A 26558-nucleotide genomic window follows, 5' to 3' on the forward strand; every position below is an offset into this window, starting at 1 on the left:
TAATTTAGTTATATGTTACTAATATCACAAAGACCACTTCTTAAGCTTACATTTAGAATTTCCCATTAATTTTGTTTCTTTCAGCTTATTGTCTCTAGGATTTCATAGAGAAATTATAGGATGTCCATCCCTCTCAGTTTTCAGAAATTCAGTTACAAAAGGACCTTCCTGCTCTCAAATAGCAATATTAAATAATTTGCTTCCTTTCATTCTGGCCATGGAGTACCTTTCAAATCCTTAATCCATGATCCCTTAAAAAGTAGCCTATTGAGCCTACAAAGGGCTTTGAAACTGCATAAAGTTGGGGTTCTTTAGCCTGCATAGGCAATGCTTGTATACACTGTAAGACAACGCAATAATGGGCAGAGTGAGCAAATGGGCTGTTTTGAATGAAAAACTGATCTAGTGTCTTTGCTCTAACAGCAGTTTGTGTGCCTGCAAGCAGAAGCACAGATAAATCTATTAGGAGCACAACTCAAAAGCTGCAATGCACTGCTCCCCAAAACATTTAATAAGAGGAAAGATGGAGATGTATCCATAGTTTTTTTCCCCCCATAAACTGAGTCTGTGCAGGGTCAGAGCAAAGAGTAAATCTTTCCTCAAGAGGCTATAATTTCAGCAGAGTTTAGAAAAACATCCCAGGTGCTTGATTACAGTCGTCAACTCTTCCACCCCAATGTAATCTCGGCAGTATTAACATTATTATTTTGTTGTAGTTTTGCCATGCATCAGAAAAGGCCTCTGTTACAGGAAACAGTAGACTGAAGAGTTAGAAAACCTTTTAAAAACCTATATTGATTGCTAGCCCTTTACCTCTTTTATCTCTTTCATTATAGGGTCACAACATCTTTGCTAACTTGTCCTCTAAGGACTACAGTGACCTTATGCAGCTTCTAAAGCAATCGATATTGGCAACAGACCTCACTCTGTATTTTGAGTAAGTATTGGCATTTCTTGTATTTGACAAATGAAAATTCGAAGAACTTACTCTAATGACCTATTAAATACCAATAAGGATATATAATATGAGAAATTAGTGTTTAGCTGTGGTTGAAGAGATTTAGTCTAATACTCAGTATATCTTAGGCTAATAGAAATATCTCAAGTGTCCAAGTAAGTTTTGCTTTAATGTGTAACGTGTCTGTATCAACAAAAAGCAAGAGAAATCCTAGGCTTATAATTCAGAGCAATCCCAGAAATCAGTTACAGTTCAGTCCCGTAATTCTTCTGTCCCTTCTGTGGATCATTTCTTCAGGCATGTAGAAAATCAACGACATTTTAGAATTCTTTTCCACCATTTCAGAGTTTCTAAACATGTATGCTAAGAAATATTATACTTGGTTACAGACCCAGTTGCAGAGGTAATGAAAGCATACACGTTGCTGCTTTGAGGACAAATTAGGCCAATTTGTATCACATGAGAATAGGTCTTAAAAGGCTTAACTCAAGAGAACTGTAATAGGATCTCTCTCATCCAGTTTTCTTCCTTTTCCTTTGCAAATCAAACCTCTAAGTAGTCTTCAAGTTGGTGCTATTTAATGTTTTTCAAATACTGTTAATTATTACCAAGCCCTTCCCAGTGAGAATGTGTGGGAGCATGCATGTAGTCGGAGGAGTCGTGGTACCACCGTCACATTGCACTTTTGACATCCCCCTCTCTGGCACATGCCTGTGGCTGACAGGTGTGCAGTTTCAGCATACTACCTTCCCAGTCTTGACAATAATTCATCCTTACGAATTTTTGCTTGATGTCTATTAGCGTCGTATCCCAAACAGTCCTGGGTAGCATTTAGTAATGTTTTTCTCAAGTTTTAGGGGGGTATACCTGCATTCCCCCACTGCTTTGTGCTGACAGTTGATACCAAACCAAGTTTCCAGAAAACTTCAGGCAAAGCCTTTACCCTGAAATTGTTCAACTATCTATATCAACATTGTATTTTTAACCATAAATTGTAAAAAAGCTAACTGGGATGCTGCAATGTTTGCTTTATCTTTTTTTCCTCAGTATTTGGTTACTGTGCCAAGGGCTGTTTCTAAATAGTACTGGCAGTAGACACACTGATATTCTTTGTTTCCTGCAATTCTATTCAGAGGAGCTGTATTAAGAAAGGGTTTTAATGAATAGTTTTATTATAAATAACTTCTAAACATTAGTCCATGAAGAAATTTCTGCTTGCTGACATGAAAATCCTGAGCAGGACAAATAAACCCTTTTAAGCGTACTCTTTTTGAAGCTGTCTGTTAGGATCGCTTGTTATCTGGGGGGCTGGTATGACAGGGGAATTTGCTGATAGCTTTAAGGGAGATACAAGGACCACAGGGATGTGTCAGTACGGGTTCTCCTGTCTCACCACAAGTAACAAGTGCTGCAGAAATGTTTTGTGTTGTCAAGGAGGAGATGAGTGGCAGGGGCTGAGAGGGCAGCTGCCCTGGCACAGCCCCATGTGCTTCCCCTGGCCAGGATCCTGCAGCCCCTGGAAGAGGCAGAGGCTCTGCCCTGGAGAGGGCCCGCGGCAGTGCCTTGGGAGGGAACCCAGTCCAGACCCAGACGTGATAGAGCTCTCTTCCCTGTCTGTCTTAGGTTGAAAAACTACATGGTCAAGTTGTCTTTCTAGTTTTAATACAGAGAAATAGTGTCCAAAAAGGGACATCAGCTGAATTTCAAGATTATTCTTCCTTGCTTGCATAATTGATTTTTATGTGCTACATGAATCAGAAAGCTTTTAGCAAATGAGGCCTCTTTACTCAGAAGCCTGCAAATAAGTGATCTTTTCCTCTTGTGTTATTATGATTCATTAATCGGGTAGTTGTTATGCTACTTTACTTCCAAAAGCGCCTGAAGATCACTCCCTGGAAACGTTGATGATTTACGCTTCTTAAAGCCACCCTATATAAACAGATGTTTCCGCACAAGTACCAAACTTGTTTTTTTCAGTTTTCTACGTCTTCAATATTTTTGTAGAGAAGGAAATTCTTATATCAGTATTCCTAGAATGCCTAAACCTAATGATCACAAAGTCCAGCTAGCAAAACAGCAACAAAACCCCAGGCAGAGCAAGGCTTTATGACCTTCTCAAGGCACTACTTTTCTACAAACAAACAAAAAGATGACTTTCAGTGAAAGATCAGATGGAAAATATACTTGATTTTAGTAGATAATTCTAGATAATGATGCTTGTAGATAATACAACAAGCAAAAGCATGGAACCAAAATGAAGTCTATGGAAATTCACTCAAATGGTGTCTTGAGCCACTGGGCTCTAGAGCAACTGGATTTGCTATATATAGCAAGACAACTTTCCCTTCCAGGCAAAATACAACCAGAGTCAATGTTACTCAAAGACATTGCAAAATTGTTATCATTCTGTTTATTTCTGAAATCCTGGCATATTATGTTTACTTAGTAATAGCAAACCTCTTTGTTTTGGATACCATGCATAAGCAACCAGTAGGAAACACTAAATTGTTTCCTTATACATGCCTGCTTTCCTCAGGTTGAGTCCTTCCTACACTAGAAATTCTCTGTGGAGTTGGACTACTACTTCTGCATCTATTTAAATGGATTTCAAAGAAAATTGTCATTTTAATTTTTTCAGCTTAACATAAGGCCTTGAGACTCACATTTTCAGTTACTCTGTATGGACCTCTATATTTTAAATTTGTTTGAGGTTTCTGAGATGTCATCTTCCTGAGCTTTCAGCTTTAAACATTCTTGCCTGGTTTTTGTCCAGTAACATATAAATTGCCCAGAATATCCAATACTTCAAAATGAAATAATTACCAAATTTTACGTTGTTAGACTGGGCACTGAAATACAGGATGCAAAAATCCACTGCTCGCTTTCTTCATAGAGTTTGTATTTGTTGATAATCTGCTCAGGATTAGGCCGGTTTAAGGTTTATGTGCCAACTACTCTTGGTCATTAAAATTTTCATCATTGCAATACTTATTTCCACTGGGGCCACAATGCTATGACTTCGTGTGACAGAACTGAATTTTGTTTTCTGAATGTGTGACTTTGCATTGTCCTGGCAAATTTTGTAATGTGAAACTCTTTTTACATCTTATTTCACAAAACATAAGGCATTAGATATCATCATGTAGTCCTTATATCTCCCTGTTCTAGTTGCTGTCATGAAATCCATTATAGAACTGCCCTATAGTAGGAGTGACTGGTCATATAACACATGACAGTCAGGGATCAGAATAATGCAACATGGCCCACATAAAATTCTGTCCATTGATGAAGGGCAATGTTCCTGGAAGTGTGCATCTCCTTGTGTGTAAAACCTGTACTGGCTGCCGTCAGACTGTGCTTTCAGTAATCACTGTTCAAAATTTCAGTCTAGCTGAAGTAAATGTAGAAAATACAAGACTTTGCATACTCTCTCCTGTTGGGGAATCTAACTACATTTTCACTTGACAGAGAGATAGCACAGTCTCCTATGAGATGGGGCACTGGACTGTCACTCAGAACATAGGTATTTGCTTTCCAGCTTTGATGCTAATACGTTGTGTCACTCTGGGCAAGTTGCTCCATATTTTTATACCTCAACTTCCACTATATCTGGGGCAGGATCTGTTTCATATTGCAGTCACACTGCGTGCAATAAGAGCTGCTTGGAGTCTCAGTGCCATAAAAAATTGCAGATTATGATGAGTCAGAATTTTGGTACTTAAAGGCACCAAACAAGCATTAACATGTTCTGGCTCATGTTTTGTCCATCTTTGAGGCCATAGGCAAGATATTCTAGAAGACAAAGCAGGGGACCAAGCAGGGAGACCTAGTTTCTAGTCAATAAGAACTACTAACTCAAGACATCTGCAGCTCCTGTGTCTCACTGTTCTGTTCTGTGTGCTGGAAATAACAGGAATTTCACATCTCTGAAAAACACTTCAGGATCTAGAAGGAAAAATCATTTTACAAGGACAAGTAAAGAGAAGTGTGTATATATTTCAGGGGTGTTTCTATTTTCTGTCTGTCCACTGCTGTAGCATTTCATGCTTCCATGGAAGACTGATCATTTTGGTACCATTTATTTCCTTATCTGCGGAGACCATAAATACAATATTGCTTTTACTAGGCAACTCTGACATTGATAACAGACATTTATAGAACATGTTCGGAAATTAGTATGTTTCGCTTAAATGGACTGTCAGTGTAACGACTTTAACAATAATACATGAGGTGCAATGATTTCGTATCACCCAGAGAACTGTGTTTCTACTGCAGTGCTGCCCTGGAAGTGTCTTGTTTGCTTCTCTGATAATCTGTTTTGTTGCAGGAGAAGGACCGAGTTTTTTGAACTTGTCAGTAAAGGTGGTTATGATTGGAATATAAAAAAACACCGAGAAATATTTCGGTGAGCACTACTATTTCTTGCTTTCTGGTTATTTCAAAGTGTAGCCATGTTTGTTTAAGGAATTTCATATGTCATGGAGTGAAGACTTAGAGTAACAAGAGAAGGTAGCTTGTTTTAAAAATATGATCCATGATATGACATGTATGGTATGATTTCTAAACATTACCAAACAGCAGGGATGTAATCAGTGTGACCTCACATTCTCCATTCCTATTTCTGCCTTCACACTCTGTCATGTTTTCTTCCCTTTCTCCCAGCCTCACCGGTTACTGCTCAGCCCTTCCGCTCTTTCTCCAGAAAGCATCAATGTTCTGCCTCAGGACACAAAGATCTTTCTTGTCCGTTTCCCGTTCCCTCCTCCTCTCAGCTGTTTTCTTTCACTGGCCATGCTTCTCTCTGCTCTTCTAGTCTGTACCTGGGAATTTGCAGACACGCAGGACTCTTCTAGTCCTCACAAATGATCTGAGCTTGCATCCTATTGAAAACCTCAGACATTGTGGGTGGTTTGAGTACACCATGCTTTTGAGACAATAAAATGTGTGCATTTGCATATGCATGCCTGATTACGTCTCATTTTATCTGAAATTTCATTAAAATTCTGTTTCCTTTTGGTCTTTTGACCAAAATATTGGCCATTTTCTATTTTCCATATCATTTCACCCATTCCTAATTTTAGATTCAGGCAATATATTTGATGCTTCATTTTCAGTGCCCTTGTTCTTCATTTAAACTTTCTTAGACTTTTATCTGCATCATGTACTGTACATAAACGCTTTCTACAGCTGAATGGTTTCTTTCTCCTAATGCATATAAAACATGGTTGTAGCTAGGTATTAAACTACAGTGGAACGGTATAGCTCATAGTAAATCTTAAATTTTTATTGTAGATGAGCAGTAGAAACTGCTTAAACAGTGTCTGGGATGCTGCCTCCTGTGATTATAGGTTCTCTTGCTACAGCAGTCACTTACAAATAGGCATATAAATTAATCCAGTTTGCAGGTGTAATTATGTAATAATACCCTTACTTATATCATGTGAAGCACATGCTTTCTAGTATATTATAAGTGTTAATGTAAGTAGTGTTAGAAGTATTGCAAAATTAGCAGTTACTCCCTTGCAATATCATTTCTTTTCTAGTGTACAATGCACAATACCAAAATTCATTGTCTGATGACCTGCAACACATTAGGCTTCCTAGGCACAATTGTGATGTAAAAGCCATGCTGATGGCTGAGATTTCAAACATGTCATTCTTTTCTGGAGGAAAAGAAGGTGCCAGGGCTGACATTTTATATACATATTATTTATTTATGCATCCAGAGCAGAGTTGTTTAGAAATCCAACAAAGGTTGATTCAGCTTGTATTGTTCATTTCTGTTTTTCAGATCAATGCTAATGACAGCCTGTGACCTTGGAGCTGTGACCAAACCGTGGGAGATTTCAAGACAGGCAAGTCATGATTAATAGCAGGGCTGGGAGGAGGCGGGACTGGCGGGACAATATTCCCAGGGCCCTGGCTTACAAGGGACCAAAACTGGAATCAATTTACAGCGGTATTAATGCTATAAAAAAATAGCAGGGGGTTTCTGCAAGAAATGGTTTATTGCATAATCTTTCCATGTACACATGCTGGTGAGCAGCATGTAGGTACCTGAAGAGATCTGGCTTTACAGCCTCTCCTCTTACTAACCTTTTAAATCCATATCAAAAAAAGGATGGATTAAAAAAAGCGTTAGCTACGTGTAGCTGTGCTTACTTGTTTTGTCCCAAAGTTTTCCTTGGCAGTGGCAGAATCTTCCCTAAATCAAAAATACCAGCAGATGATCTGCAAACTTTGATTAACATAAAGTCTTCAGTAAATATGATAAGAGAAATGTGTTCGTTTTCTCGACACCAATGGGAAAAACTGCAAGTGTAGTATAAAGCCTTTTTTAGCATCCTGTACTTCGAAACAAAGAAATAAAAATTCAGGCTTCTGCTGCTGAGTAGGCTCTTTAGAAATATACATAAAACTTGGGTCCAGCATTGGCAACAATTACAATGTGAGAAAGCAACCTGTCCCAATGTCTTGTCCTTTACCACATGATTTTTCCCTCTTCTAGGCATCTTTCCTTACTCAGCATCCATCCTTAATATTTCCTGTCCCTATGCTAATAATTCTCTGTCCTTTACTGAGGTCCAGAACAAGCCAGTAGAAGGCAGGCTGCGTAGAGTTTGGAGGAATATACAGCATCAAGAAGTAAATAGGAAATATACCAGCGCAGCTGAGAGTGGCTAAGCACCCGGAGGGAGTTTGATTGGCTTAACAGCAAAGTGATAGTTAAAAAGATGGGGTGAAAAAGAGAAGGTAGACCAGAGAACTAGTGAGGCAGGAGCAGGCAGATGTCTTGGAGAAGGACAAGGAAGTAGCAGAAGCTGAAAGGGACTTGCCCTCCTTTGTGGTAGTATGAAAGTTACATGCACGTTAACTCAGTAAAAAAGCATTTATGTGGTGAGGGCTTCAGCTCAGCTTGCAGTTTTGTCAGATGAGTCTTTTTTGCTTTTATAAGCAGACTACGACAATAGTCCTTCTAAGGCTGTTACTCTACTAGGCCAGAATATGGTCACTTCGCATGGAAATCAGGGAAGTTGCTCCTATCCTGCAGTGCGAAAATGAGTCACAAGAATTTTCAGTGCCACCTAGCCACAGCTGCAGTGTGTGCAATCCCTCCTCATTTTTCCTCTTTAACCCAGTTAGCTTCTCCATTTTCTTTGACAGCCAAAATGTCAGGTAGGGTCTGTTTTCCATGTTGTCAATCTTTGTGCTATGGTGCTGAATTAGTGCTGACGTCTCTGGCAAACTGGTTTTTTATCCTTATCGCTTTTGAGGTCTGCAGGTGAAAATTCCCCTGCAGCCTAGTGTACAGGTTTACTTTAGATTGAAAAATCCAGTCTGGGATTGATTGAAACATTACCTGGTTGAGCAGAGAGGCTAATGAGTCCACAGAGGGAAAACAGGAAATAGTTGGACCTCAACTGTGCCGAAAGGAAAAAAACATGAAAAGTGAGGGAGGAGGATTAAAATATATGAATCAAAGGGAATAAAGGCTACATGTAAGAAGGAAAAATTCAGGAAGAGAAGACAGAAACAGACAAAAGAAGAGGGAAAGGGACGCAAGGAGAACAGGATCAGAATAGCGGTGAGAGACAGGGGTGAGACTGCGTCTTGATTATTTTTATACAATACACTTGGCAGCCCCTTAATTGCTGCTGAGTTGTTAAATTATTCCTCTATCTGGAGTATTGATCCAGAATTTTATTAGTGCGCTGGGATTACATACATTATAAAGTTCCAAACTGTGTGATAGCCTGGCTCAAGATTTAAGAGTACTTTATAACATCACTTCACCTACTTCCCATTTATTTTGGTACTCCTTATTTCAACTATAACAAGCTTAGGATTTGTGAATGTTAACTACCATGCATTTGCTAGACCAAGAAATTTTGAGATTTTATGAAGTGCAGGTTGTCTCCTTAGTTCACCCTCTTGTGCCTTGGCATTATGAAATCATTTCCTAGCTTGAAAACACTTGAAAACAATAAGGAGGCATGACAGGAGCTTTAGGAACTGAATGCCATCTTCAGTAGACCAGTGTTGTGGTTTAGTCCCAGTCAGCAATTAAGTACCACACAGCCGCTCGCTCACCCTCCCTCCCGGTGGGATGGGGGAGAGAATTGAAAGAGCAAAGGTAAGAAAACTCGTAGGTTGAGATAAGAACAGTTTAATAATTGGAAAAACAACAACAACAAACTGTAATGAGAAGGAAAACAACAAGAGAGCGAGAGAGGAACAAAACCCAGGAAAAAACAAGTGATACAACCACTCATCACCCATCATCACCGATGCCCAGCCCGTCCCCGAGCAGTGATTGCTGCCCCCCCGGCCAACTCCCCCCAGTTTCTATACTGAGCATGACGCCATATGGTATGGAATAGCCCTTTGGCCAGTTGGGGTCAGCTGTCCTGGCTGTGCCCCCTCCCAGCTTCTTGTGCGCCTGGCAGAGCATGGGAAGCTGAAAAGTCCTTTCCTTGACTAGTGCAAATATTACTTAAAAACAACTAAACCATCAGTGTGTTATCAACATTATTCTCATACTAAAATCCAACACACAGCACTATACCAACTAGTAGGAAGAAAATTAACTCTATCCCAGCCGAAACCAGGACAATCAGTTTCCGTTTTTTGCATCTCAACTGTCACACGTGCCTACCTTCTAAGCCCCACACATGAGAAGAGTACAGTATGTAAAGGCTACTAGATCAGGATTGCTCACTGTTTGAGCTCCTAAAATTCCTGTTGTTTCCATAACTAATTTTGTTTTTAAATCTTGTGTTCTTCTGCAAAGCACAAAGCTCTGCTGAATAGAACATCTTCATTCACAAAAATCAGGAAGACTCATTCCAACTTCCAACCCACCAGTTCTCAATTTTGATTCAATATGATAATCACAATCTGAGTTCATATTTAGATATTCAGATCCTATAGTGATGACAGTCATGGGAAAAAAGTAAAGCCTAGTGGGGAAAAAAACCTTTATGTTTTCACATTAAATTAAAACAACAGAAGTTATTGGTTAATTAAGTTTCTTGGACAAGTGAAGTTGTTTATATAGGGCAACAGTCTGTAAATATCCAGAGAGCTCTTGCACATTTTACAAAGCATTTTTACAGACATAATTGTGCATGCCAACAAGAAGCTGTAATTTTCTATTCTGTTCTCAGTACTTGAGTAAGTTGCATATAACTGCATTGAGTGCTACCTTGCCATTGCAATGTAATTCCTCCAGTCAATTCCCTATCAAAAAGGGATAAGTGTGCCTATCGGTGGTTACGGCTGTTTATACCCCCTGTATGCTCAGTCCTGAAAACTATACAAACATGTGCCTGACATCAGTCATTTAAGTGGGGCTATTCACTTCTTTACAGTTAAGCACAGGCTGAAGTCATGGTCTGAGCCAGAACTCATTACCCTAAAAATTATGTAGCAAGAACTCTAATCTTTATCATGATTTATGTTTTAGGCAGCTGAGCTGGTAACCAGTGAGTTCTTTGAACAAGGAGACAGAGAAAGATCTGAACTCAAACTCACCCCTTCAGTAAGTTTTTATTACTTCTGAAATAGTTACTAATTTTTATAAGGTAAGAAAATATCATTGGGGTAATTCAGAAAAACTAACTGTATTTTGTATGTAAAGAAAAATCTTGGAATAAATAAAAGCTCTGTCCAATAAGGACATGCATTTAGAGCCATATATAAAAGCTCTCCAATCAACTCAGTCACTATTGCATTCAGCCCTTCTCCCCATTTTCTGTACCTATTCCCAAGGTTATTCTGTCAGTTAATTTTCTAAGCAACAGGTATTGTTTTTAATACACAATATTCAAATAAAAAATCACCATCTACTTACAGAAATCAAAATTGTCAGATTTACTTTATGCTGCAGCTGTCTATCTGTGTTGTTTGATGTATCAAATGCTGAAAAGCATTTCTGTAGGTATACAACTAAATATAACACTGATTTAAAGGATAAATTGGCATTGAGTGGAATATAGGCAGATGGGTATAAAGTGTCAAACAGGAACTAAGAAAAAAGTTTCATAAAGATTTTCAGTGAACTATTTGAGAATCGTTCAGTGAACAATTTTCAGTGAATGATTTGAAGATTTGAATGATTCAGAGAAGATTTAACCTTATCCAGGTTAAATACCTCAAAATGTTGACAAGCCATTATCTGGAGGCAACAGGAGAAGGGTTACAGAGAGTAGTCTAAAGAATTTAACTTACAAGCCATTCACAAATATGTTTATGCTTCCAAAAATAAAAAGACCATTCCAGTGGCTCAGACTTGTTCTCACTTTGCTAATACTTGCACATGAGCCTGTGGTGATGTAATGAAGTCAGTAAGTTTAAAAGTTTGTAGTAAACCACGCTCAGATACAGTAAATGGCTTTTCACTTTGTATACTGTCAGAGGTTGGGACATTAATGGATTTCTTCCGTATAGTAGTTCTGTGTGTACATCTCAGAAAAAATGGTAGCTATAGTCCCATAGAAGAGTAATCAGTCAGTCACAGTATTCACAATTTTGAGACCAAATCTAGGCCTGAATAACTGCAAGTACCATTCCATATAACATGGATATAATGCCTTTCCTGCCTTGTATATAAAATCTGCAAAATGTGTTTCTCATGCTAATGAAGCATAATAAAAGTAATTTTATTTCAACACATACATTAATGTTACTGTCTTCAAGTAGCCATGAATCCCAGTGCAAATGGCCCAGGTCCAGCAACCTTAAGAATTATTTTAAGGTGTGTTATTACATCTACATTTTGGACATACTGTAGACTTGGTAGAAGTGCAGAGAAAGACAAAAGCCAGAGCTTTCTTCTGGCTGGTGTCTTCTGAAAATCTGCATCCAACAGCCTAGACAGGTGGGAAAGACGACTGTATTGCTATAAGTATCTTCAGTATTTCCTCCATCATAGGAGCCCTCTCACTCTTCCTTTGGGCTCTACAGTCTGCATCAAGGGATACAGTAATTTGTGGGCCACATGTAGGATGCTTTGAAGCCATACAGCTTGAAGGAAGATTTTCCTCTCTGGCCCTTCACAATTTCAAAGAATCCAGTAAACGGATGTATTAAGTGTTTTATGTTGGGAGATAAGGCCAGTGAATAATCACAAAGTTCATCAGTTCTAACAGTTGATGGCTAAGGGTCAAAATCATGTAGAGTTTTGCCACATTAATGAGGAATTTTTAAACAAGATCAAATGCTGATCTATTTAATGACATCTTGCTATGACAAGCCACCTAGATAGGTATGGCTGCTAGTTAGATAAGAGAGTTGTTAGTCAGGAAGATAATGTGATATTTTCTTATCTTACAACTCAAGGATTTTTTTCTTGCATTGTGCTTATAACGATCTGAAAATGACAGGATTTTTCAAAATTATTTGAATAGGAAATACAGAATTCTCCAAAATTAAACCCAAGATTCTCATTTCAGTTCACAGAGTCCTTCACAGAGTCAATAAGACCTCCTGGTCTTATTTAGATACACTGTGTGATACCTGTTTATGTCAGAAAGAACAGGCTACAACTAGAAGAATTCAGCCAGACATTTAATGTAATGTAATATGTATAGTCTGGAGTTTCTCAAAGGTACAGAAGGAAAGTAAGTTTTCTCAGGAGACATCAACCTTGAGGAGATGACCCCAGAATAAGAACAGACTTTCCACAGAAAAAGACAGAAAGATTTTAAATTTGGCATATTCAGAGAGTAAGAAAAGGCATTCGGTAAATGGTATGGATGGGCCACAAGAAGGAGGATTAAAATCCTGTAGACAGAAAGCTGATGGACCCAAGTAATCTCAGGCGGGGTATGGAGGAAACTCAACTCACATTCAAACTTTTCAGAACTCAGTTTCTTCCATCTCCTTTCAGCCAATAATTGAGCCTCTTAAACATCAGCTTCGAACTCTATAATTTCCTCACGGGGGGACTGCTGCAAGCAGTGAATTAGGCTGTTTCCAGAATAACAAACTGATAACTGCTCCCAAAACGGATCTGTTGATTCCCCATCCTTTGGATTCACAGACATGGCTGGTTCTGCAGAAAGGGTCTGTAACTGGGAGGGAGGGAGCCAGCCCAGATCCACCACTGTTCATTTTGCTCAGCTGGAAAACCCTATGTGAGAAAAGAGAAATTTCTGCTCAAAGGTATCTACTTTACATTTCTGCAGGAGGTTTCTTACCAGCTCAACTCCAACTGTGGAGCATTTATTTTACATCACAGAATTATAAAATTCAAATACATTCAGCCTACAAATTTCAAAACAGAATTGAAAATAAACAGTTTATTTTTCATGCCAGACAAAGCAGTAGGGAGACTGCTGCAAAGATTGATTACGGTTTACAAAGTGTTCTGGTTGTGAGAATTTGATCATAGCTCCAAAGTGCTGGATGATGTGTCTGTAAAATACTCCAGTGTAATAAAGCATGACAGTTTTGTTCCCTTCTCAATTCAGGCCATTTTTGATCGGAACAGGAAAGATGAACTACCCAGGTTGCAGCTCGAGTGGATTGATAGCATCTGCATGCCATTATATGAGGTAATTTTTACTTACTGCTCCTGTAGAGTCCAGAGAAGATTGTTCTTGTCTCTCTAGGGAGAAAGAGTTAGCTTACAGTGCAGCCTTGAAGGCTATTTGAACTCTTAGCTTCCTTTGACTTTTCCAAAAGTCTGAATTCTATGCAGAAATCTTCAGATTCCCTGAAGGTGGTAATATCTATAAACATAATTCCTCTCTAAGTTATAAAAGCTGATAGGGCAACTGTTTATTTCATTATGTTTGAGACAAACTGATTCTCACCATGGCAAGGTGTGGAGTGCTCTGCAGAGAGGTGCCAGAGGGACGGCCTCATTAGGTACTGCTGTCAGACCTGTCCGAATATGTGTGACCCAAAGGGAAGCTCAAGGCTGAGCCTTTGCACTCCCTTCCGGCTCCTTTGCAAACTGTTAAGGGGCACTCCAGGCCAAGCCTTTAAGGTCGGTGACAAATGATTTGTGGTTTAACCTGTGTGCTGTTTAACTTGGAGTTTACTCTTTTAATCATGCTCCTACACAGACTGCGTGGGTGCTTGGTACAAGGTGTATAAGCTCTCAAGTATTACTCTATTAGGACTATAGATGACCAGAATAATGCTTCTCTCTTTTTGGATTAAACCAGCTTCAGAATTTGACTTGTGTAACATAAGCTTCACCATTTTAACTTTTTCTCTCTTCTGTGTATAGAAAGCAGAGCTACACAAGCAGGATGATAAATGGAAAATAACACTATAAAAACTTAACCATCAATAACTGTCAGCCAGTCTTCCTCCTACTCACTGAAACCATACAGACTGCCTTATGCCATTAAAGGCTGCCAGTTTGGCCATTGATACCTGAGAAAACACGGGGATGTTCTCACTAGGCATTTTTGGGGAAATGCAGTAAGTTCTCCCTGTTACCACTGCACCCCAAACTGCCTCACAACTCCGAGCAATGAATGAGTCAGTGATCACACAAAGCCAAGAGCTGGGAAGCAGGTACCAGCTGCCATGTTAACATTAAACTATTGAGCTTCTGCCTGAATGTAGCTTCCCTACACACACACAATAATGGATTAGCAGTTCCTTTTCATTTTACAGACCAGGTATGTCACCAATAGCAAACGGGGTTAAAAGGATGATGTGCTTCCCCTGCCCTCTATACCTTGTGGCAACTGAGGCTGCCACTGTGGCAATAATGAAGTGACTGCCCAGCAGCAAGGGCAACTCCTGTTGTGTGATGCAGACAACATGCGCTTGTGTAAACAGCAAGGTGGGCTACTGCTTTGCCAGCGGATCCTGTCCCTTTCTTAGGTCAGTCTTTGTCATGATGAAATGAACTAAATCTATGGCTTTCGAACAATTAAGACAAAGCAAGCACAGAAGAAGAAAATAAACCTCTATTTTTTTAAATACCAAGATAATTTTGGACAATATGGGGTGGGGGGAACTCACCTTGGATGAAAACTCTTTAAAAATAATGTTCCTTTCGATGTAATAGTTCATATTACACTAGAATGCATATTATACCAGAATTCATGATTTGTAATAGCATCTGTAAGCCAAGAACGTACAATAAAGCAGGAAGAGCTGATAATCATACCATCCTCTGTATGAGAAGACTACATCTGAACACTAAAGCTCTGGTTAGTTAGCTCCATCTTAGCAGGAGATCTCTGGGGAATATATTCACATCTGATTTCCCTGCTTTCTGCTGTCTTTGCATCATGCTGTGCAGCTATTAGCCTGCTGCTCAACAATTTAAAAAAGAGACACCATCAAACCTGGAAGTCATTGCAGCACCAGCCTTAGGGGTAAACAGAAAACTTGATGTCATAGTATCACACTGCGGGAGATTCTCTCCTCAATGTGAAGCCAAGTTTTAATTTTCATATCCAGCTTAATCAAACCTTAATACACATATCACATCAGCAGTGTATTCAGGCATTGTAAATCCTCCGTTTAGGGCTGGCTGAACACTACAACTATGGCCAAGTCCTACATTTCTTTTTTTTTCTTTCCAAATATATTCTTTAAAATTCTAGCCATTCTAATACGTTGTAGGGACTGCATGTGGGGATAGAATGGGTTACATCATTACAAATGCAACATAAAGAGGCAGAGTGGCAGCTGACAAATTAGTAAAATCTTAGCGGTACTTATATAGCTCACTAGCATAGTGCTTATAAAAACCGTATGTTTGACATAAACATTTGACACTCATTGTGATACCAAAATTATAACATTAAACCATAGAGAACAAAATCAAGGCTTTTGCATGTAATTTTTTCCATGCTAGTGATTAGAATTCCTGAATCTGTGTGGGCAGATCCTAGCATCCAGAGCCCTGAAGCCCTCTGTAGGGAATGCACGCTTCTATACCAATGCAGTTGCTACAGCAGGACCTAATGCTGTGCTGTTTTATCTGACACCCACACAGTAAATATGGTCCCAGCAACCAGTGAATGCTGGCAACTCCCATTAAAGTCAGACAGGAGATCAGCAGAGCCTCCTGAAATTTTCTTTGCTCAAAGTAGTTCCCAAGAGTAGGCTATTCCTGGCAGCTGCAGATGTCCAAAGTATGCAATGCAGAAGGAGCTTCACAGCCCAAACTTCCAGGAGCGGTCTGACACCACCCCAGTGCCACTGACAGTACTATAGCTAACCATATCTTCTCCACAGTCAAAGCTTATAAGCAAGGCTATGTACCAGAGTGCCCACAAGGAATGTTTCATATTTAAAACAGTATATAAACTTTGCAGAGCATTTTAGAGAGTTATGGCCTTCCTAGCCTTATTTTTTTTTCCATTCTGAAACTTTCTTTGGGACTTGATCAGTCTTCTGGGGAGATGTGGCCCTACTTCCTCCTTATGCATCTGCTCTGCTCTCTGCAATTCCTTAAGGTAGCTCAAGAAAACCCACTCTAAGGTGCAGTTCTTCTCCCAAGTAAAGGATAATGAAGTCGTCTTTATTGGGGGATGTGTATCACATCCCTCTGCTTAGCTGGCTAGAACTGTTTTCTGAGTTTGGTCCCTTTTTGTGAGGAGGTTTACAAGTGACTAGCAAATCCTCAAGATCTGTGCACCTTCCATTAGTAATCCTGTTTGCCCCTTGGAATGCCCATCTGACCCAGAAGAAAGAAGGTCAAAGATATACAAAACATGCTGTATCATAAGCTAACATGGAGCTTGAAGCTAAATATAGATACGGAATGATAGCTGGGGATATAAAAAAAAATAATCAGGAATTATAGACAGCTAGATTTCCCATATCCAAGTGTCTAAATCCAAAACCTTTTTGTGTTTGCTCTGTAAGCCTGACTCTGCTCTTGGCACCAGGTAAGCCATGGCTCTGCTCCCTTGCTCTCTACCACATCTGCTGCTCAATGTGGGAATCAAGCCACCTCCAATTTCAAAATAGCTTAGTAATCAAATCTGTTTCCTTCACACTGTGGATCAAAGGTTTGTGAAGATAAAAGCTTCCCAATTTTTTGTTCATTGCTTTTTATTACACTTGGGACATTATAATTTTATTGAATTTACTTTTTTGTTACTGTAGTGATCACTGATCAGAGTATTTTTATGTGACAGTGGAGTTTTTGCCTGAGTAGAAGAACAGCCATCCATTTACTCTGAAGCTCTGATTTTAGGGGCTTTAGTTACGCTTTACTGCATCACATTTGCTCTTCATTCAAAAATGCCAGCAAGAAAAGAGTTCGTCAGTAGAGATGAGGAACAAGGTTATTAGAATAATAATTTATAAGGAAAAATGCATTTTTTTGGAACTGTAGAGCATTTCAAATCTACTAATGTAGCTTCAGTATGAAGTAATCATCCCCTTTTTTTGGTAGAATATTCTATAAAGGGGAGTACATGCAACTAAAGGAGAAAATCTAAGACATCCCACTGGAAATAAAGCACTATGGCTACACTGACAGCTGTGTTCACCACACAGAGAGAGAGTATTCTGTACCTACTTGGACATACATGTTCATGTAACGGGAAACAGAATTTTGATCATTGAGACAAATTACCTCTCTGACCCTCCACTAAAGAGATGCTAAGAGTTTCAACACTAACAGATTTCTCTCCTGGACTCTGTGGTTTGTGTGTACCTAAGACAGGATCAGTCACAGATTTTTCCCAACTCAGATTAGATTTCTCTGTGGGGAGCAGACAGAGTGGGAGAGTGAAGATCTTATGCTTTTTAATCATTATTTTTCTCACAAACAACATCAAAGCTTCAGCGATTCACATCAAACAAAAGATGCTAACAGAAGCCCAGCTCTGTTCACAGCATTGTTAGGCAGAGACAGTAACACTATGAATAGCAGGGCCAAAGGCCATGCACTCTGCTTCTGGGCAGATAAATACATAGTCAGGTAGTCAGTGACAATGACAGCAGCGATTTAAATTTAAGGGAGATGTCTTTGTGGAAGATAAAGAAGCTCACAGCTTTTACAACTTATGCGTGCCTGAGATTGCCCTGCTCACCTCTACCTTGGTGCTCCATTGAACTGCTCCATTTTAGTGCTATTTTTAGTGCTATTCAAGATTTTCTTGGGTATTGAGAGCTTTAAACATATAATAGTATCTACAGAAGTGAATTTGCATTACTGCATCCAATATTCTAGGGGGAATCTGGAAAGAGTAGAAACATTTATGTTTAGCCTAGCAAGTACTTTAAACATTTTGAATGGAATGTGGAGGGACAGAGTCCTTCTTTATCACATTGTTTGATGTACTTATAAAGAAATCTAATCACTCTGTCTGCAACTCCAAGAGCTCTGATATGCCTGTCTTCCTACAGAAGATAATGTCTGGCCTTGTAATTAAATCTGTCTTTAGAGTATGATGATGTAGCTGCAAAAGCATCTATTCTGCTTGTAAGCATACATTAAATGCACAGGGTATCATAAATGGTAGAGCCTCTACAAAGTATAGAAAAATATACAGAAATCTCCAACAATCACAGCTACCTCTATGCTTTAACTTCTCTGGTTCAAGAATTAACTGACAGCTGAATTGGAAGTGCATACGCACACATGGTGTTTTTTTTCTAAAAGTGTATACTCTAGTTACAATTATAAGGCAGGAGATTAACCATTTAATATTCCTTTGCAGAGAAGGAGGAAAAGGTATGCTTTAAGAATCATGCTTATGCTGCTATGTCCTGATGCAGCCCTTCCTCAGTTACCATTTCTATCCCTTTCCCTCATTCCTTCAATTACAATTTTGCATAAGGAAATATTGATAAGAAATTCAGGGTTTGGACCACTCCTCTAGAAGTCCTGCTTGTCCAGAATGGACTGTATGGGATGGCTTAGTCCTTGCTCAGGCAAGAGTCACTGGATGCAGCCAAAACAATGACTTCTTCCTTCAGATGTTTCTGTCCTCTCTGTACAGTCAGAACTGAAAAACTTTTAAAATTATTTAATGGGGAAGAGTTTATCTATATGAACATTTTGGAAATGGCTTGCTGTACCCACCATTCACTCATACCTGGGGTTGTTGGTACAAAAGTCAGAGCACTGCTGTTCTGTTTTAAGTTTGCAACTAGTCAGGGGACAGAGGTAGCACTAAGTAGTGAGCTGTTCACCGTAAGCAATATATAGACATTCCCTGAAATATGTTCACAAGTTGTTGAGAAGTGTCTTAACCAAAAAAAAAAAAAAAAAAAAAGGCGGCGGGGGGGGGATCAGGACTAAGCTATTGGAAAAAATGTGTTCACAGGAAGCACTTTGATCAGCTCTGTGTGATTCTCATTGAAATCAGCTTTTCCTTTGTAGCATGTCAAGGGAAGAGGAGGATAACTTTCAATAGATCCTAAAGAATACCATAAAGATGCACACTTTTGGCAGGGCTTATTTCTGACATTTGATTTGGACACAGAGAGTGAGAGATAATGCATCTATGCTTCCTGGGACTGCCTGGCTGACAAGGATTAGTAAAGCAGATAGGGTCAGGATGCAGTATGTGATACACCATGGACTGAGGCTGCACAGATATTGGCAGATCAAATTAGTCTCACTTTGTGTTGAAATCCAGGGGGTAATATTATCCAAGGAAGAGCAGGTGCAACATATTCTGCTGTGTTTGTAAGAAATTTGCTTCAGAGGAAACTTAATCAGGCCAAATGCCAGTGCTGGGGGAAGTTGGTAGTTAAGGATTATGTTAGGAATAAGGGTTTGTCCCAGAGAAAGGAGATTTTGGCACTGCAGAAGGATCTTTCTGTAGCCTTGAAATAGGAACTCAACTAGGTTCAGCACTTTAGTTGCCTTGTTGCTTGTCTACTAATGATGAACCTAAATGAGGCCACCCAGAATGAATTCTCTTGAACTTTCAGAAAACTCAGATACTATGAGTGTATTACAACTTCCAGTAACACAATGTGTCAAGAAACTTTTTTTCTTACCTCATGCCCTTAACCTAAGAGTCTGTTTTTTCTGCTACTTTTGTACTAATAGAGAGAAAAGGTGAAGAAGAGCTATACAAGAAAGAAAAACCAGGAAAAGAAGAAAGAATGCTTTTATTTGCAATTCCCTTCTAAGTCAGTCACTATTTCACAGTGTAATATGGAAAGGCATAGTTTTCCTTTCAGGAAAGGAAAGAAAAAGAAACCAGAGCAAGGATTTTTGTGTCTGTGGGTATCACGAACATCTTTTTACAGTGGACACAAAGATCCTGATCCTCTTTTCTTGTTTCCTGAGAGGAGGGAGGAATTCATTTTGCTTTTGGAAATTAACAGAACATTATTTTTTCTAGGATTTTTGTAATTTGGTGGGATTATTGATGAAACATTGTATTACTATCAACAATTTTAGGAATGTACAAGTTTTCCCAAAATGCTTAGAAGAAGACACAGCAAAACCAAGTACTTTTTCCCTTCAAACAAGAGTACTTCAACTTACTTCTGAGACAGTCATCTTGTGCCAAAAAGGTCTCAACTGAAAGGGCAGGTCATCAACAAAGATATTTGGGAGAAGATAGGAAAACCAACATTTGCTATTGCCTTAGCTTCACTAAAGGCTTTCAGCCTGATCTGTGAGAAAAAGTGAATAATTCATAATACTACAATTTCTATTGCTGTCTTATTTAGAATTATCTGCCCAATGTGTTGCGAAGGACATGCAGTCGTGTATGGAAATGTCTATAAAGATCTGAGGAAGTAGATTGAAAAGTTGGCAGATAAGGTAGAAGAGACAGCCAATAGAGGGAACTCAAATTGTACAGCAAATCTGAAAGAAGATAAATGGATAATTTAACAGCCATTCAGTTTTCAAGAAAGACAAAGCACAAACTACATTGCATCAGAAAAGGACTAGAAATGATGATGGATGAAACGCTTCAAGTAAGTGTTTAACACAACAGAATCACAGTTGCCTGCAGAATTCCCAGCTGAGGGCAAATTCAAAGAACTAAATAAGGATATGAGACTGATATGGTTTGAAGAGTTTTTCAAAATCCATTTAATAGCAAGGCAGAAGACATTGATCTGCTGCTTGGTTAAAATGTTGAAAGGAAAAGAGTTAGAAACATTCTGTCTCTTGCATGCTTCAGACGTAGAATCCAAACCATAAACAGCAGAGCAAAATAAGAAGTTGTTTATGAAATAATAACTCTTCCTCTTCTGAGCAAACCCTTGGTTTCATGAAATTATTATCGACAGATGAATCATTTGCAACTATAGCAACACATCAGTTGAGCTACTTCAGTAGGTACCCAGTCCTTCAGTATTACTCTTTCCCTTTGATAGCATAGCATGCTTGATATTGGTCAGAGCACATTTGGCTACCAGGAGCTCTGTACCTATTTTCCTCCCTGAAGTACCTGGCACATTTTACCAGTGGAGAATCTTACTTTATAAGATATATAAGATATATACATCCCTCTCTAGTATGCATGTTTACTTACAAAGGAGTGCAGCATTATTCTTGCTAGTGTACCATCACCAGAAAGAAACATAACGCTAATTCATAGTAGAAGAGCTGAACACTTGTGCATGTATTAGATCCCTTTCCAGTCACAATTAGCTTCCTTCCACACTGCTAACAATTTCTATAGAGAAGATAAAAGAAACCCCTATTTTCTGTTGGGGAAGTTAGCAGTATATTCATTTCATCTAATTACATTTTTAGGCATCAGAAAAAAATTCCCTGGCAGAAATGCAAAAGTAATGCACTGATGCATTATGTATTTCACGATCTGGACCCCTCCTCAGTAAGTCCTAGAAGGAATAAATAAAGTCTCCTTCAACTATAAGGAGATTGTAGTAATTTTTTTTTCCCATGAACTCAGCATCCTCCCAAATACAGTAATTTTTTCTGGAACATAATGATTAAATATGGCCCTGAATCAGCAGGGCAAATAATTAATTCGTATACACACCCAGTCAAAAGTTCATAGAAGTTAATCCCTGTATCTTCTCTGTATCGCTTTATCTTCTGTATTCTACCTACAGAAGGTAGAATTTTAGTAGTCTTTTTGTTTATAGTACATGGGCATGTATACAGAAATACTTTTTGTTTTTCAAAACAACTTCCATCAAGTATTTGTATTATGAAGATCAAATCTGTGGATGACTGCAGTACAGGTTCCCTTTTATCTGAACTAATCTGAAGTTCAAGGACTTTCAGATAGATGGCTCACCTTTGGCCTATGTATTCTCACGTGAAAGCCACTTCAGCAAAACTCAGGAGTCCAATTCAGCTTTGCTGTAACTGGTCACGACTCTCTTGACTTCAGCAATGCTTCATATGCTTACACCAGGTCTGAATTTATCCCTATGGCTTCTCGGTCACTAGTCCTCCCTTCCAACTCAGAAACTGCCTACATAATAAAAGTGATTCATTAGAAACCACTGGGTTCCAAAGTAGAGTGAACACTGAGACCTATAACTTTTTGATATGTGCTCAGTCATAAAAGTGAATTTATATGGTCTTATTCCATAAACTCACTTTACAAATATTAGACCCACAACCATACTTCCGTGAGCTTGTCAAAGCTCGTAAGTTAAGCAGGGTCAGAATTGGTCAATATTTGGATGAGAATCTCCGGGGGTGGGGGGAAGAAAAGTATATACTCTGGAGGTCCTGCGGTGTTTCTAAGTTAGGGCGTACCCTGCTCCTCTTTAAATGGATTGGGTATTAGTCTTAGAATACAACAAAATGTTGTATTTGCTTTAGAAATAGCTTGGACTCAGGCCACATCTGTGCTGCATCTTGGCTGCTTCAGATAACATCCTTTCCCAGAGATGAAGGTGATGTAGCAGATGAAGTCCTCTCCCCCACCACTACCTTTCAACCCAGGAGGTAGATCCACCAACAAATGCCTCCACTGCTACCCATCACCCTCTCCCCAAAGTGGTTTGTTGCTACTTCTACTATTTCTGCATTTTCTATGCTTTATCTAGCAAAATGTACCTAAGAAATACATCTCTATACCCAAGGAAAAACACTCTCTGTTCCCTCCCTCCCTTCTCCCATAAATAGCTTCCTCTGAGTATCTCACGCTCTCCCCCTTTTAAGCTATTCCTTCAGGCAGCTCTGCCCCTCTCCCATGCACACAATGTACTGCTGAAGTGCCTTTAACCTTTTCTTGTACTGGAGCTTATATGTAAGAGGAGCTATACTTTGTGAAAGTATGCTGTGGGCAGAGCAGCACGTCGTCACAAAAGATACCTAAATTATTGAAGGTGGTAAGAAAAAGTGCTATACAGTAACTTTCTGAGAAACAGCTTAGTCACACATCTGAGGTAATACACGGATGCAGAAGGGAACTGCAAACCTGTCTGGCTTTTCCTAACGCCGGAGCACGCAGTCGCCAGCATGACTGCTCTTCCAGCATGCTTTATCACTCTGCGATTAAGAACAGCTTTTACAGCAAAGGGGATAAAACGGGAAGGGTCACCAATGCTGTACCTATTGCTGTGTAGCAAGGCAGCTGCGTTGCAGCAGCAGGACTGCAAGTGGGCGTTGAGGTCCCAGGCGCAGAGACGGGAACTCCCCTGGGCAGGGGTTCCCTCACCACCACCACCCACCCAGCCTCACGCCTGGCTGTGGCTGCCCACCGGCTCACAGCCCGTGCGCTGCACTAAGGAGGGAGAGGAAAAAGGGCGTTTCTGGAGCTATGAGTTTATGTGGTGGTATCCCGTGTCAGACAGCTGTTGAAGACCAAGCCTCTTCCTACTAAAAGAGGCAGATAATAAATTGAGCGTTAAGAAGCTGGATACCAAATTAGACAGATCACTAGCAAAGCTGTTTGTAAGAGGCATGCATCAAAAATAGCGGCATGGAGGAGCAGTACATCAAGGGGTTTTCATGCAATAAAATGGAAAGTAAAAAGTGCAGCCAGGAGGTAGAAACCCTGACTAGGCTACAGCCAAATAAACTTAAATAGCTTTGGGAATAAATTGGTGGTTTAATCCAGATCAGGAACAGGTGCTATGAATGTAATTCAGTAAATGGTCGAGAGCCTGCCAGAAGGGAGAGAAATGTGTTGCTTTTGAGATAATTTCCCAGAAGCTTCATAAAAGAAAATTGATTACTGGAGTTTAATAATTAAAACAGGGCCAGATATATAGTAATCAAATGAGTTTTTAATTATATCTCAAGCAGAAATAAAATCCAATTTGTGTACTTTGTATCAGAAAAGTCCTACTGAAATGCTTTGGTAGCTGGAAAAAATAAAATAAAAGCTAATTTCCGTAGGAATTATAGTAGTTGGTTTAATTAAAAGACTAGATCAGAATGAAAGAGTCCCAAAGTGAAAGGACACTAAATACAGAAGCAGTGGTTTAAACATCAAATCAATGTCTGAATAAAGACATTTTATAGACCAAGTGCAAAATCTGCACTGTCAAGTATCCCTAATCTAAATTAATGTGTTACAAAATAAAGTTTCTTAAAATTACACTATATATTTTGTAAGTATTCCGTAGAATTAATTGCTTGTGCTATGGTAAAACTGAATATTAAAGACATGGTTTATTCTTTCTTAAATATCCCTTTTAATTTATTTCATCAAAGTTAATGTTATTAGTTAACCATTCTTGTTATTTAGCTGGTAACCTCTGTTGTACCTGGGTTATTAGACTCTGTAATATGCACTTAGGTATATATTTGTAAGAAATATATGTATTTACTTTTGGATTTACAATGTGTTTACAGCTCATAAGATACAGTGATTAGTGTAGAACTGTGTGGGTGCTCCTTGAATCCATTCCCAATCTACCTGGGCTTCTGGTCTCTGCTGTAGTCGATGCAAAGCTAATTGATCTAAGCAGCTCAAGCTCTCACAATCATCCTGGCACTGTACGTGAGAGGGCTGTCTCCTACCATAAAAGTGTGGCATCTGCCTAAGCCTGGAGGGATGGGCACAGCAGTAGGTCATGCTCAGACCTCTGCATTTGCTCCCTGGCACTAGGATTGAAAACATCATGGTCCTGTGGTCAGTCTTGGCAAAAAAACAGTGCAGAAAGGGCACAGACATAGCCTAGAGCTGCACAGCCACACTGAGACAAAGTCCACTGTCCCAATGAGCTCCTTCGCGTCTATGTTGCCTGTAGCAGGTATAGGTTGCTGGTATAGCATTTAGGACAGGAACAGACTGTACTGCATTTTGTGCTTACAGATCCTGGGGCTGACCAGGTGTGAGTGCAGAATGCCGTCTTTGCGCTTAGAGATGTCTGAAACACAGTGATTTTTAAACACTGATTTAAACACTGATTATTTTGGGGTTTTAAATCTAAACTGTATATTGGAAAAATACTTCATGAAAACTTTTTCAAGATTTAAGAAATACCAGCAAGCTTAACTGCCAGTGGATGGGTACTGGCTTTGCACGCAAAGGATCCGATAAGTTGCTGTCGGGAGTTGAGTATCTAATGTGCTACCTCTAGACACTGAGTTGGTAGTGGTAATGCAGGTGCTAATGATAACAGCAGTGAGCTTTTCAGGTATTTTCAGGTGTTTATGAGGTATTACTGCCCCTCTGTTTTGGACTCTGCCAAATCAAGTTTGAGGAATACACAATGGTCTGAAATAAAGGGCTAAAAATGGGGAGCTCTGAGGCACAGTGATGGAAATGTTATAAATTCACGTCCATTCTGTGAAATGAATGACCACCACCAGCGAACAATACTATATGTGGCAGAGCCTGTGGTAAAGTCTGCCTCTTACCCCAGGCCCAAGGTTGCAAAATTATCTGCCCAGTCTGTGCCATATTCTAAGGAAATAATTTCAAGCAGATTTACTTCAAGTTCCACACAAATCAGCTACTTACTCATGGTGTGATTTTTCAGAAGTGCTGAGCATTCATATTTCCTACTGAAGTCAACTGAAATTGCAAGTTTTCAGCACATCTTAAAATCAGGCCATTAACCCTTAATTATCATATAATAGCTCAATTAAAATCTACCAAGACTTACTTCAGTAGCTAACCAAGCTCCCAAGGCTTGCAGACTAGCTATAAAAAAAAAAATCCAGTTCTTTAGTGGTGTTTGGGCTCTGGGGACCATTTAAAGTGGTTGCTGTTAATCCTGCTATTTAAAGCAAATAATGAAAATGATCAACTGCAAAGGTACCTGCTTCCCCTTTCCTTTCTTTTCCTTAATAATTTTCTGCACTTTTAGAAAAACAACTTTTGCTGTCTTCTCTGTCGGTTTTTTTTTTCCTTGCACCAACCCTTTATTTCAAATTACAAATACGTAGTTTCCATGCTATCAGAGAAGGCATGATACCCAACTCTCAGCAAAACCCACTTCTTGCTAATCAAAAAAGGTGCAAAAGAATAATGCTCCTCTGTCCTGACAGAGCACATCACATGACCACTTTGGAGGTAACTAGTTAACCCTTTCTTCACATCCAGGTGCTGCTGTTAATGAGGTTCTGTCTCTCTTTAATGTAGGGACAAAGCCAAGTGAAGCACTTGTGGTCTTTCCACATAAGTATTTGATACTAAAGGGGAAGGTAAACTAAACATCTAGCAAAGGTGTACAGAGATTATATAATTTGGGGGCTGATTCAGAGCCAGCTGAAACCAGATAAAAGATTGTTACTGGCTTCTGT

General features: G+C 39.3%; 1 protein-coding gene across 2 annotated transcripts in view; it reads left to right on the top strand.

Moving 5' to 3' along the window:
* PDE11A (phosphodiesterase 11A) overlaps positions 1 to 26558 on the top strand; it is a 137370-nt gene that overhangs the window by 109916 nt on the left and 896 nt on the right. For both annotated transcript variants that reach the window (XM_075511602.1, XM_075511603.1), the window contains exons 15-19: positions 837 to 937; positions 5286 to 5363; positions 6750 to 6817; positions 10429 to 10499; positions 13432 to 13515. In XM_075511602.1, the coding sequence (XP_075367717.1) occupies positions 837 to 937; positions 5286 to 5363; positions 6750 to 6817; positions 10429 to 10499; positions 13432 to 13515 (402 nt within the window). The remainder of the gene's footprint in view (positions 1 to 836; positions 938 to 5285; positions 5364 to 6749; positions 6818 to 10428; positions 10500 to 13431; positions 13516 to 26558) is intronic.

This window comes from Mycteria americana, chromosome 9 (genome assembly GCF_035582795.1).
Source record: "Mycteria americana isolate JAX WOST 10 ecotype Jacksonville Zoo and Gardens chromosome 9, USCA_MyAme_1.0, whole genome shotgun sequence".
NCBI classification, from domain to species: Eukaryota; Metazoa; Chordata; class Aves; order Ciconiiformes; family Ciconiidae; genus Mycteria; species Mycteria americana.